Genomic DNA, 13,773 nt, shown 5'->3' with positions numbered 1-13,773 from the left:
CACGTTCTCTAGAGTTATAAAAATATATACGCTTCACCATCTGGCAGTCCGACGGACAAATCTGTATTTGGCGGATGCCAGGAGAACGCTACCTGCCACAATGCATAGTGCCAACTGTAAAGTTTGGTGGAGGAGGAATAATGGTCTGGGGCTGTTTTTAATGTTTTGGGCTAGGCCTCTTAGTTCCAGTGAAGGGAAATCTTAACTCTACAGCATACAATGACATTCTAAACCATGCTGTGCTTCCAACTTTGTGGCAACAGTTTGGAGAAGGCCCTTTCCTGTTTCACCATGACAATGCCCCTGTGCACGAAGCAAGGTCCATACATAAATGGTTTGTCAAGATTGGCGTGGAAGAATTTGACTGGCCTGCACAGAGCCCTGACCTTAACCACATCAAACACCTTTGGGATGAATTGGAATGCCTACTGCGAGCTAGGCCTAAACGTCCAACATCAGTGCCGACCTCACTAATGCTCTTGTGGTTGAATGGAGGCAGGTCCCCTGCCGCAATGTTCCAACATCTAGCAGCAGGTAGCCTAGGGGTTAGAGCATTGGGCCAGTAACCGAAAGGTTGCTGAATTGAATCCCTGAGCTGACAAGGTAAAACATCTGTTGTTCTGCCCCTGTTCCCTGGGTGCTGAAGACATGGATGTCGATTAAGGCAGCCCCCCGCACCTCTCTGATTCAGAGGGGTTGGGTTAAATACAGTAGACACGTTTCAGTTGAAGGCATTCAGTTGTACAACTCACTAGGTTCCCCCTTTCCTTCCCAGAAGAGTGGAGGCTGTTATAGCAGCAAAGGGGGGGACCATGTCATTCCATGATTTTGGAATGAGATGTTCGGCTAGCAGGTGTCCACATACTTTTGGTCATATACTCTGGACTCTGACATTGCTCATCCTAATTTTTCTATATTTCTTAATTCCATTCATTTAGTTTTCGATTTGTGTGTATTGTTGTTTATTTTGAGATATTCTGCACTGTTGGAGCTAAGAACACAAACGTTTCGCTACACTCGCAATAACATCTGCTAAATATATGTATGTGACCAATTAAATTTGATTTGGTCTGATTTGAGTAGGCCTATGATGGTTTAAGGATACTCACTTTGTCTCATTCTGAATTTTGATACAGTATGTGCCACGACATTGAAGACACTAGTTGCACTGCAGCCAGAGATGCCTTCAAAATAGATTTTCCTATATGATAAATACATTATGATTCATATTTCTAAACATCTTAGCATCAATGGGCAAAATAGTTAAAATAACTTTTTTTCGATAAGTAACATATTTCCCTTTTATTAATTTGATGGCATGGTGAACCCATTGACACACTTTTTTTTATTAAGCCATTGTGTCTTACAGAAGTAAAATTATACATCAGCTTGAGTTTACATTGAAGGCCTCACAAATTCAATTAAACATTTCTGATCATACACTTCAATTTCTTTTTAGGAATGTCTAACAGATGTTCTGCTTTGCCATCACCTCAAATAACCTACTCCCACTTTTTAGTCTCGTAGGATAACTACGTCATAGCGACGCATGGCTGGACGTCGCTAAACTTTACGCATGGGAGCGCCATTTTTCTCCCGGCGTTCTGTCCCCGTTGAGAACACGTTGTTTGAAACACCGTAGTACAACGACACTTTAAAACCAAAAGTATAATACCTGGAGGACAGAAACACCCGAAGAGTGTTTCTGGGTGAGTTGGATTGATATATAAATGATAATAATGACAAACTTGTCAAATAACATTTGAATGGGCTGCTTGTCCAGCTGGCTAGCTAACAGAGCTAGCACCAACGTCAGCACTGTTCGTTAGCCAATTAGCTGGCTAACGTTAGCTTGCTAGCTAGTGTATCATAGCCGCCTCTGTTAATTTCACATGACAGCTGTTCGTTCATTTGATATTTTATAACTGCCAATTAAATTACCACGTGTTTAATTATAGGTCACTGATACTAGTAAGCTGGCTAACTAGTTTGTATAGTCAACAGTGTCGCCTTCCAGCTGATTTGGATGAAGTGACCGTTAGGGTAACGTAGCTAGCTAGGGTAAACTACGTGTTAGTTGGCAAACTTGCTAATGTAGCTATCTAAACTGTCAATGGCATCAACACTGCTCAGCTAGTCTTCGTCTCTTTGCTGATAGCTATCATTGTTTCATATTTCAGTGTTACTCGTTATCTAGTTGTACCTACTACGTTATAACGTTATCCATCTTGCTTTCTTGTCTCGAAGTGGGAGATGGATACGAGATAGAAATAGCTAGATACATTCTTCTCTCTTGCCTCCCCCAGATTTGGGGCACACACTTATTAATGTGTTGTGAAATCTGTTGTGAATGTATTGTAATGTTTTTAAAATTGTATAACTGCTTTAATTTTGCTGGACCCCAGGAAGAGTAGCTACTGCCTTGGCAGCAGCTAATGAAAATCCATAATAAATACAAATAGTAATTTACAGGCCATTTCTGTATTCATTCATCCAAACTGTTATCAATCTGACTCACTGTCTCTGCAGATGCTACAGGCCTAACCCTTGTCTGATCTAAACTCCCATATCTCTGTGTCGCAGTACTCTGGGGAGGGATTCTGCTCCGCCAATAATTGACAAGAGGCAGGCAGAATGTCAGAGAAAAACACCAGAATCGCTATTGTGAACCATGACAAATGCAAGCCAAAGAAATGCCGGCAAGAGTGCAAGAAGAGTTGCCCTGTGGTTCGGATGGGTACGACTTGTGTTGCATCCTTTCCTACTGTGCTGAACCTCGTACTTGATAATCTAGGCCTATTATAAAATTCTCTGACACATACATGATAACTAATTCCTACGGGTCTTGAGGCAGTAGCCTAAACGATAATGCCTCAAGTTATGAACAGTTAAAATGGTCCATGTTGACTTTTTTCAAGACTCAATTGTAATTCATCTTTGTAATCTTTTTGTCTTGCAGGTAAACTGTGCATAGAAGTCACAGCTCAGAGCAAAATTGTGTGGATTTCCGAATCGCTCTGTATCGGATGTGGCATCTGTATCAAGGTAAAATTGTAACAAAATGACTGACCCTCTGTTGATAGAAGATGTGGACGAGTAGTTTTTTCTTTATGCATTTTCCTTCAGTCATGATTACATGGCACTTATCACTGACTTCTTTTTTTTATTCCAGAAATGTCCATTTGGGGCCTTGTCTATTGTCAACTTGCCAAGCAACCTCGAGAAAGAGACAACTCACAGATACTGTGCCAACTCCTTCAAGTTGCATAGGTGGGTTACTTTTCAAGGTAAAGAGAGCTGTGTTTGTCTCATAGACCTGTAGGCCTAATCTCAATGAATGTTTGTTTCTCTCTTGAATCCATGGACTGTACTTATGCAATATTCCATTCCAGACTACCCATTCCCAGACCTGGAGAGGTTCTGGGACTTGTGGGCACCAACGGAATCGGGAAATCCACAGCTCTGAAAATTCTGGCTGGAAAACAGAAGCCTAACTTGGGGAAGTACGATGTAAGTGTGTAACTATTAGTTTTATGACACAGCCTTGTAGAGAATGTAGCCAGATGTCTAATACGTTATTATCTGGCTTTAAAATGTTTAGAGGGTCACTTAAGTCCCTCTGCATAATTATAATGTCAGCAGAATGACTTTACAATGTCAGCTAAATGACTGAAATGCAACTAGTTACTAAAACACTGTGCTGTGTTACCATCACTCTTATCTCTTATAGTTTCAAAAGCTCAATTCTCTCCCGTTCCTCCACCAGGCTCCACCAGACTGGCAGGAGATCCTGACCTACTTCCGTGGCTCTGAGCTCCAGAACTACTTTACCAAGATTCTGGAGGATGACCTGAAAGCCATTGTCAAGCCCCAGTACGTCGACCAGATCCCCAAGACTGTCAAGGTCAGTCGAGCCTGTGGGTGTGGGTTCAGACCTGTAGAAATGAATGAGGGGATAGAATTGGTGCGTTCCAGATACACATATCTGTACAGAATTGTTGTCTGACGGGCTAACAGTAGTGCTGTGTTCTGCCACTAGGGGACTGTGGGCTCCATTCTGAGCAGGAAAGATGACTCCAAGACTGAGACCATCGTCTGTGAGCAGCTTGGTAAGTTTAGATTGGTTTCTCACCTTGTCTTTTCTCTTGTCTATAATTTGTGTATATGTAATCCTAACTCTTTCCATTTATGTTTTAAAAAATGTTCCTTTTGACTAGAGGTCGACCGATTATGATTTATTATTTTTTCAGCGCCAATACCGATTATTGGAGGACCAAAAAAGGCCGATCCCGATTAATTGGCTGCTCTTTTTTTTATATGTATGTATGTATGTATGTATGTATGTATGTATGTATGTATGTATGTATGTATGTATGTATGTATGTATGTATGTATGTATGTATGTATGTATGTATGTATGTATGTATGTATGTGTATATGTATGTGTATATGTATGTGTGTATGTATGTATGTATATATATGTATGTGTGTGTGTATATGTATATGTATGTATATATGTATGTGTATATATATGTATATGTGTATATATATATATAAATCTGTAATAATGAAATTACAACAATACTCAATGAACACTATTTTAACTTAATATAATACATTTAAAAAATCAATTTAGTCTCAAATAAATAATGAAACCTGTTCAATTTGGTTTAAATAATGCAAAAACAAAGTGTTGGAGAAGAAAGTGAAAGTGCAATATGTGCCATGTAAAAAAAGCTAACGTTTAAGTTCCTTTTAACATGAGTCTTCAATATTCCCAGGTAAGAAGTTTTAGGTTGTTGTTACTATAGGACTATTTCTCTCTATACCATTTGTATTTAATATACCTTTGACTATTGGATGTTCTAATAGGTACTTTAATATTGCCAGCCTAATCTCGGGAGTTGATAGGTTTGAAGTCATAAACAGCGCAATGCTTGAAGCACAGCGACGAGCTGCTGGCAAATGCAGGAAAGTGCTGTTTGAATGAATGCTTACGAGCCTGCTGCTGCTTACCCCCGCTCATTCAGACTGCTCTATCAAATCATAGACTTAATTATAATATAATAACACACAGAAATACGAGCCTTAGGTCATTAATATGGTCAAATCAGGAAACTATCATTTCAAAAACAAAACGTTTATTCTTTCAGTGAAATACGGAACCATTCCGTATTTTATCTAACGGGTGGCATCCCTAAGTCTAAATATTGCTGTTACATTACACAACCTTCAATGTTATGTCATAATTATGTACAATTCTGGCAAATTAATTACGGTCTTTGTTAGGAAGAAATGGTCTTCACACAGTTCGCAACGAGCCAGGTGGCCCAAACTGCTGCAGATACCCTGACTCTGCTTTCACAGAATGCAAGAGAAGTGACACAATTTCCCTAGTTAAAATAAATGTATGTTAGCAGGCAATGTTAACAAAATATGCAGGTTTAAAAATATATACTTGTATATTGATTTTAAGAAAGGCATTGATGTTTATTGTTAGGTACACATTGGTGCAACGACAGTGCTTTTTTTTGCGAATGCGCTTGTTAAATCACCCGTTTGGCGAAGTAGGCTGTAATTTATCATTGAATCAACAGGCACCGCATTGATTATATGCAACGCAGGACAAGCTAGATAAACTAGTAATATCATCAACCATGTGTAGTTAACTAGTGATTATGTTAAGATTGATTGTTTTTTTATAAGATAAGTTTAATGCTAGCTAGCACCTTACCCTGGCTCCTTGCTGCTCTCGCGTAACAGGTAGTCTGCCTGCCACACAGTCTCCTCGTGGAGTGCAATGTAATCGGCCATAATCGGTGCCCAAAAATGCCAATTGCCGATTGTTATGAAAACTTGTAATCGGCCCTAATTAATCGGCCATCCCGATTAATAGGTCGACCTCTACTTTTGACCCACTTCTACAGTCAAGTTGTCAGTAAAATATACAATTTGGCCAGCAGATTATTTGATCTCTCTCCTGTCTCAGATCTGACTCATCTCAGGGAGAGGAATGTGGAGGACCTATCAGGAGGAGAGCTGCAGCGCTTTGCCATCGCTGTGGTCTGCATCCAGAGAGCAGACATGTAAGTCAACAGCACCAGCTTCAGCAGAAGCCGTCCAAGACTGAGTATGTTGTGGTTCTTAACGCGGCTCTTTGTGGTTCCTTCCAGCTTCATGTTTGACGAGCCATCCAGTTACCTGGATGTGAAGCAGCGTCTAAGAGCTGCTGTCACCATCCGCTCCCTCATCTCCCCAGACAGGTCTGTTACATTACATGATGCTCTCACTAGAGGGCTGGGTCCTGTTCAGAAGGGCATGCTGTAGCAAAGCGTTTTGCAACGGAAAAAGTAAAACCATAGTTTCTCATTGGACAAATTCAGGTAGTACTGCCCTGGCAGTTTTTTTCTGCTTTATTCCTAGTAAACACCAACCTGGTAGTTCCTCCCTATTTCACTTGGTTTACTTTTGGTTTTATGCCTACTTGAACATTATCCACTATTCTTCCATCAGCTTTTTCTTGTCTTGTAGACTCTTGACTCTTACTTGGTCCACTCTCCCAGATACATCATAGTGGTGGAACACGACCTGAGTGTGCTGGACTACCTGTCTGACTTCATCTGCTGTCTGTACGGAGTGCCCAGCGCCTATGGAGTGGTCACTATGCCCTTTGGAGTTAGAGAAGGTAGGACCCTAAACACTTCATACTATACCATAAACACTACGCTGTCCGTACGGAGTGTCCAGCTCTTACGGAGCAGTCACTATGCCCTTTGGAGTCAGGGAAGGCCAAACTACCTCTACCACCCTCTTACTTCATTCACAATGACGCCGTGGCTGTTGGTATGTGTACTTTATTATTATTATTATTATTATTTGCATTGATATCAATGGATAAAGTATATCCTCAGTACATGGCAGGCTACACTCTAGTCTGTGAAGACAAATGAAGATCTGTCTCAACTTGATCTCTGCTACAGTAAACCCCCAATCTGACCCCACTAGGGACTAACTCTAATGGGTCTGCTGCAGAGCCAACTGGTACAGACATTTCAAAGCCTTAAGGCCCTAGCCTAGCGCAGCAGCCCATAGACCACCACTCTGTCACTTACCCTCAATGGTAACACAGCTTTTCACAATCTGTCCGTGGAGCATATCACCACAACCAATGGATATTTTCCCAATGCACAGCTGTCCTGTTCACTTGACTACTTCACCTCTAACCCCAGGCCTCCTCCGTTCCTTTCTCCAGGCATCAACATCTTCCTGGATGGCTATGTGCCCACGGAGAATCTGCGCTTCAGGGAGATATCGCTGGTGTTCAAGGTAATGTGATACAATTAAGCCTGAGGATATGTGGCATATGGCCAATATACCACGGCAAAGGACTGTTCTTATGCACACCGCAACGCAGTGCCACAAACCCCAGAGGTGCCGTATTGCTATTATAAACTGGTTACCAACGTAGTTAGAATAGTAAAAAGTACTTTTTTTTGTCTTACCCGTGGCAGGTGATCTTTCAGCCAATCAGCATTCAGGTCTCGAAACATCCAGTTCATAATAATGTCTAAAAACTAAAATAATGTAATAATACAACACTAGGTGGCGGAGACGGCCAACGAGGAGGAGATCAAGAGGATGTGCCACTACCAGTACCCCCACATGAAGAAGAACATGGGAGACTTTGCCCTGGAGATCCTGGAGGGAGAGTTCACCGACTCTGAGATCATGGTCATGCTGGGAGAGAACGGTGAGGAGGCGGGGGAGGAATGTGTCTCTTTATCAACCAAGTTCCATATAATGAGTCTTATTTCTAAATCCTCGCTCTTTCAGGGACGGGCAAAACCACGTTCATCAGAATGCTGGCTGGCCGTCTGAAACCAGATGAAGGGGGTAAATAACATTTTGACAACTTTTAGTTTCTCTTCACGTTGTCTAATTGCTGGAACCATGTACTCTAATATACAGTGTACAAAACATTAGGAACACCTGCTCTTTCCATGAGCTAGAATCCAGGTGAAATCTATGATCCCTTATTGATGTCACTTGTTAAATCCACTTCAATCAGTGTAGATGAAGGGGAGGAGACAGGTTAATTGAGGATGTTTAAGCCTTGAGACAATTGAGACATGGATTTTGTATGTGTGCCTTTCAGAGGGTGAATGGGCAAGACAAAAGATTGAAGTGGGACTGTGTTGATGGCTAAAGGGGGTGGTGCAACACAATATTAGGTAGGTGTTCTTATTGTTTTGTATACTCAGTCCATTTTCCCTAAACATGTTCTATTACTTCCAAAGGGGAAGTGCCTATCCTGAACGTCAGCTACAAACCCCAAAAGATCAGCCCCAAATTCAAAGTAGGTACCAACCAGTCACTGCCTCGACAACTACACACCTCTAACACAGACACCTGCGCCTCATCTCGTGACTAACTTCCTCTGTCTCTGTAGGGTAGCGTGCCCCTCAGCCCCTGACTAATTACCTCATGTCCTCTGTCTCTGTAAGGTAGCGTGCCCCTCAGCCCCTGACTAACTTCCTCTGTCTCTGTAGGGTAGTGTGCCCCTGACTAACTTCATGTCCTCTGTCTCTGTAGGGTAGTGTGCCCCTGACTAACTTCATGTCCTCTGTCTCTGTAGGGTAGTGTGCCCCTGACTAACTTCATGTCCTCTGTCTCTGTAGGGTAGTGTGCCCCTGACTAACTTCATGTCCTCTGTCTCTGTAGGGTAGCGTGCCCCTGACTAACTTCATGTCCTCTGTCTCTGTAAGATAGCGTGCCCCTCAGCCCCTGACTAACTTCCTCTGTCTCTGTAGGGTAGCGTGCCCCTGACTAACTTCATGTCCTCTGTCTCTGTAGGGTAGTGTGCCCCTGACTAACTTCATGTCCTCTGTCTCTGTAGGGTAGCGTGCGGGCTCTGCTCCATGAGAAGATCCGAGACGCCTACACTCACCCCCAGTTTGTGACTGACGTCATGAAGCCTATGCAGATTGAGAGCATCATCGACCAGGACGTAAGTTGTGCTTTCTGGGTTGTGTTCAGTTCACATTGAATGTTTTGAAACGGGGTGGTACTACTACCTGAACTTGTCCATTTAACCTCTCTGGGCCAGTGGGACATTTGCGTCCCACCTAGTCAACAGCCAGTGGAATCGCGTGGCGCGAAATACAAATACCTCAAATGCTATAACTTCAATTTCTCAAACATATGACTATTTTACACCATTTTAAAGACAAGACTCTCATTAATCTAACCACATTGTCCGATTTCAAAAAGGCTTTACAGCGAAAGCAAAACATTAGATTATGTCAGGAGAGTACCCTGCCAAAAATAATCACACAGCCATTTTCAAAGCAAACATATGTCACAAAAACCAAAACCACAGCTAAATGCAGCATTAACCTTTGATCTTCATCAGATGACACTCCTAGGACATTATGTTATACAATACATGCATGTTTTGTTCAATCAAGTTCATATTTATATCAAAAACCAGCTTTTTACATTAGCATGTGATGTTCAGAACTAGCATACCCACCGCAAACTTCCGGGGAATTTACTTAATTACTCATGATTAACGTTCACAAAATACATAATTATTTTAAGAATTATAGATACAGAACTCCTTTATGCAATCGCGGTGTCAGATTTTAAAATAGCTTTTTGGCGAAAGCACATTTTGCAATATTCTGAGTACATAGCCCGGCCATCACGGCTAGCTAATTTGACACCCACCAAGTTTGGCCCTCACCAAACTCAGATTTACTATAAGAAAAATTGGATTACCTTTGCTGTTCTTCGTCAGAATGCACTCCCAGGACTTCTACTTCAACAACAAATGTTGTTTTGGTTCCAAATAATCCATAGTTATATTCAAATACCTCCGTTTTGTTCGTGCGTTCAGGTCAGTATCCGAAGGGTGACGTGCGAGTGCATTTCGTGACAAAAAATGTCAAAATATTCCATTACTGTACTTCGAAGCATGTCAAACGCTGTTTAAAATCTATTTTTATGCTATTTTTCTCGTAAAATAGCGATAATATTCCAACCGGGCGACGTTGTATTCATTCAAAGGCTGAAAGAAAAAAATTGAGAATTCTCATGAACGCGCATCTCCAGTGTCACTGTTCCCAGCCTGACCACTCAGAAACAGAGCTCCTGTACTTCGCCCAGAGACACTTTCTGGCGCCTTCTGAGAGCCAATGGAAGCCTTAGAAAATGTCACATTACAGCAGAGATGCTGTATTTTCGATAGAGATGCCACAGGAGAACAAATTGTCAGACAGGTCACTTCCTGTATGGAACCTTCTCAGGTTTTGGCCTGCCATATGAGTTCTGTTATACTCACAGACACCATTCAAACAGTTTTAGAAACTTTAGAGTGTTTTCTATCCAAATCTACTAATTATATGCATATTCTCGTTTCTGGGCAAGAGTAGTAACCAGTTTAAATCGGGTAAGTTTTTTATCCGGCCGTGCAAATACTGCCCCCTAGCCCCAACAGGTAAGAACAGAATAAAAACATTTCTGATGCACAACACTTTGCTATACGGTGCCCCAATGGACCATACACACTGGACCAGAAAATGAAAACAATCATTTCTTATTGGACATGTCTAGGTACTCCCTCCCTGTTTTGGTTCGTTTTCCTCCGTTTGGTGTCTAATGAACACCCCCCTGCTTGTCTCTGTAGGTCCAGAACCTGTCTGGAGGAGAGTTGCAGAGGGTGGCCATGGCCCTGTGTCTGGGGAAACCAGCTGATGTCTACCTGATAGACGAGCCCTCTGCCTACCTGGACTCTGAGCAGCGTCTCGTGTGCGCCAAGGTCATCAAAAGGTAACCACACACACTCTGATCCTAGATCTGTGGTTAGGGTGGGGTGAACTTCTACCTCAGCAAAGAGATCCACCTTGTGCTTTACATGGCTCACAGTAGTACCATTCACAAACCCTGGTCTGTTAATCTGTTGTTTGACAGGAAATACACAAACCCTAATGGCCTTAAATAGATGCCATTGATTTTGATACATTCATTATTTGTCTGTAGATTCATCCTCCACGCCAAGAAGACCGCATTCGTGGTGGAGCACGACTTCATCATGGCCACCTACCTGGCTGACCGCGTCATCGTGTTCGACGGTATTCCCTCGCGAAGCACCGCTGCCAACACGTATGTTAACCCTCCCCATCCATTTCACACGGTCTCATCCACTGATTTACCCAGCAGCATGACGTCTGCTGTTCTTATCTGTGGTGGCTTTTAATATCTGCTGTTCTTCAAGCTATTGTTTTCTTCCTCTCACTTTATGGAACTCTTAGCTCCTTCAAACTGCTTATTGGGTGATTTTCTAAGCAAACTGTCAAATCCTGACTGAAATTCATGTTCGTCTGACAAAGTGGTATTTTCGTGACAAGACAGACTGAAATCATGCTAAGATATGGGTTGTTAGGAACCCATGTTTAGCTCTTAAGCAACTATGTAACACGGGCCCGTCATCTTTTGACCTCTCAGGCCACAGACCTTACTCGCTGGGATGAACAAGTTCCTATCACAGCTGGAGATCACGTTCAGGAGAGACCCCAACAACTTCCGACCAAGGATCAACAAGATGAATTCCATAAAGGTACAGGGAAATACTGAGTGTTTAAAACCAACATTTGTATTTACATCCCTTTTGTGCTTTTAGTAAACATATTGACTTTCAGTCATTTCATTCCGCATCACTCCATTTGATTTCATTTGCTCTCTAACCTGTTGTACATCTAGGATTGTGTCTCCTCTGTAACCCAATCTATATGTTTGTATATCTAGGATTGTGAACAGAAAAAGAGTGGGAACTACTTCTTCCTGGATGACTAAAGGACCAAACCCTCCCTCCATCAGAGAGACCTCCATATCCATCCTCCTCAAGCCCTGACACCTGTATGGCTGTTCCAATACCCACACTAGCATTCCATGCTACATTGCTCCGTTCTAAGTGATGTTAGTGTGGGTATTTGGAACGTAGCCCTACCCTACTGGCCCCCCCTTGGGCCGAAGGCTTAGAGACCCAAGCTGGGTGGACCACCAGAGTCATACGTATGCGCGCACACACAGGGCGAGTTTGTTTTGCATTGCCTGGTGCCCCGGGGTTTACATATTAGACCATTGGTCCTAAAGTGAAATCTTCAACCACCCATGTGCACAAGGCTATGCAAAACGAACTTGCCCACACACACCTACCTTTGGGAGCCAAAGGAGTGTTTTATCAAAGAGTCATCCAATTCATGTAATTTTAAAATAGTATCTTATGAATAAACACCATTTCCTGAGTATGGTGGTGTTTTTTGAAAGTGAAATTGTGGGTTTTGCCCACAAGAGGGCAGCAGACTACTGCGGTTCGTTGGTTCTCCATCAGAAAATGGACATTGAAGTAATACATAATCTATTTACTGGAATTAAAGGCATTGTACCTTCATTCTGCGGTTCAACAATTAAAAGTGTCTCTATACAGTTCTTGTCAATGTGTTATAGTTAATGACTATTGTTATTCCACAATTAAATTTGCCCTCCAGACCAAGAATCAAGCTTATGGCATTTAACAAAGCAATTCTTACGTTGCCATACAGCTTTATAGGAAAAATCCACCCAAAACCACAATTCCTTTTGTTTACAGTGTTAAATAACACTGTTAGAATATTTTTTTGTGAACAAGTATTTATTTTGTCGTTGCAAGGTTGGTAGCAGCATGTGGAAATCTGTTGCAGCTCAAGTCAACTACAAAACATGCAATGCTCTATGGGCTGGCTGGCGAGCTAGGTAGCAAGTTAGTCAACGTAGCTACATACAATAATACCAAAGTTAATATTAGCATGTGAAGTAGCTAGCTAGCTGTAAAATCGCCTAAACCAACTATCAATGTAGGAGTCTTAAAATCTCAACAGTGGCTCGCAGCGTGGCATTCGCAACGACACCCTGGACTAAAGAGGCAGACAAAATAAATTACACATTTCTCGGTGTAGGAATATCACAACCTCCCACGTTATGACATCGGCAGTTTTGGAGAGTAATGGATTACATGTAAGGGACTACAAAAAACCGACCTGTAATCGGTTACATTACCAGCAAAAATATTGTAATTAGATACTTTTGAAAAACTAGATGTTTACTTCGAGGATTACTTTTAAATTCCGAAATCATTTTTGCGAAAAATCTTTGACACTTCTGTTTTCTCAGTGACATTCAAATCAGCATCGAAAAAAAGGTTGAGTAAATTTGTTTCATGACACACCAAATGTGTTTGCTGGATTGTGGGAAAAGAGTAGGAATAGGCTTTTGTGGGCTACAGTCCAAGCTGTCTTCCAATTGTGCGACTGCTGTCGGCAATAATTTGAATAAACGTTTGGAGGTAAGGATGAGCGCAGTGGTGTAGTCTACGGCGATAAGGATATCACTTATTATTGATAGCTACATAGCACATTGATGCTGATCACACTGCTACTCTCATTTAGCGATTTGCGCCTTACGGGTTGTGGATGGCTGTTCAATAATCTAAATATTTTAACCCAATAAGGTTGAATTCAATAAATGTAAGCTGCCTATCAATCATTGTTTTTGAAACCAGTGGACAGCCAATGAAAAATGTGCTCTTGCAACAACTGCATAGTGCGGGTCCCAGCCTCTGGAATAAAAGTGGGGCTTTTATTGCTCAATGTAATTCATGTTGATAATTCAAAAAATATCCATAGTCCTAATGGACACATGCTTGAACTTGTACACCTTTGATAGGCTTAAAGGGGC

The 13,773-nt window shown here is 41.8% G+C and overlaps 1 protein-coding gene across 1 annotated transcript; it reads left to right on the top strand.

The window, feature by feature from the left end:
• Window positions 1-1,541: 1,541 nt before the first annotated feature.
• Window positions 1,542-12,486, top strand: LOC106610219 (ATP-binding cassette sub-family E member 1). The gene is made up of 19 exons (XM_014209428.2): window positions 1,542-1,709; window positions 2,584-2,737; window positions 2,960-3,045; window positions 3,173-3,270; window positions 3,393-3,510; window positions 3,767-3,904; window positions 4,040-4,109; window positions 5,990-6,086; window positions 6,174-6,263; window positions 6,564-6,685; window positions 7,253-7,326; window positions 7,603-7,750; window positions 7,834-7,893; window positions 8,298-8,356; window positions 8,897-9,007; window positions 10,688-10,830; window positions 11,041-11,163; window positions 11,506-11,617; window positions 11,806-12,486. The coding sequence occupies exons 2-19, from the start codon at window positions 2,635-2,637 to the stop codon at window positions 11,851-11,853; spliced, it is 1,800 nt and encodes a 599-aa protein (XP_014064903.1). The 5' UTR covers window positions 1,542-1,709; window positions 2,584-2,634; the 3' UTR covers window positions 11,854-12,486.
• Window positions 12,487-13,773: the final 1,287 nt, after the last annotated feature.

Source organism: Salmo salar, chromosome ssa08 (genome assembly GCF_905237065.1).
Source record: "Salmo salar chromosome ssa08, Ssal_v3.1, whole genome shotgun sequence".
Classification (NCBI taxonomy): domain Eukaryota; kingdom Metazoa; phylum Chordata; class Actinopteri; order Salmoniformes; family Salmonidae; genus Salmo; species Salmo salar.
Note: the sequence above shows the minus strand (reverse complement) of the source record. Positions and strands in the feature narration are given on the sequence as shown.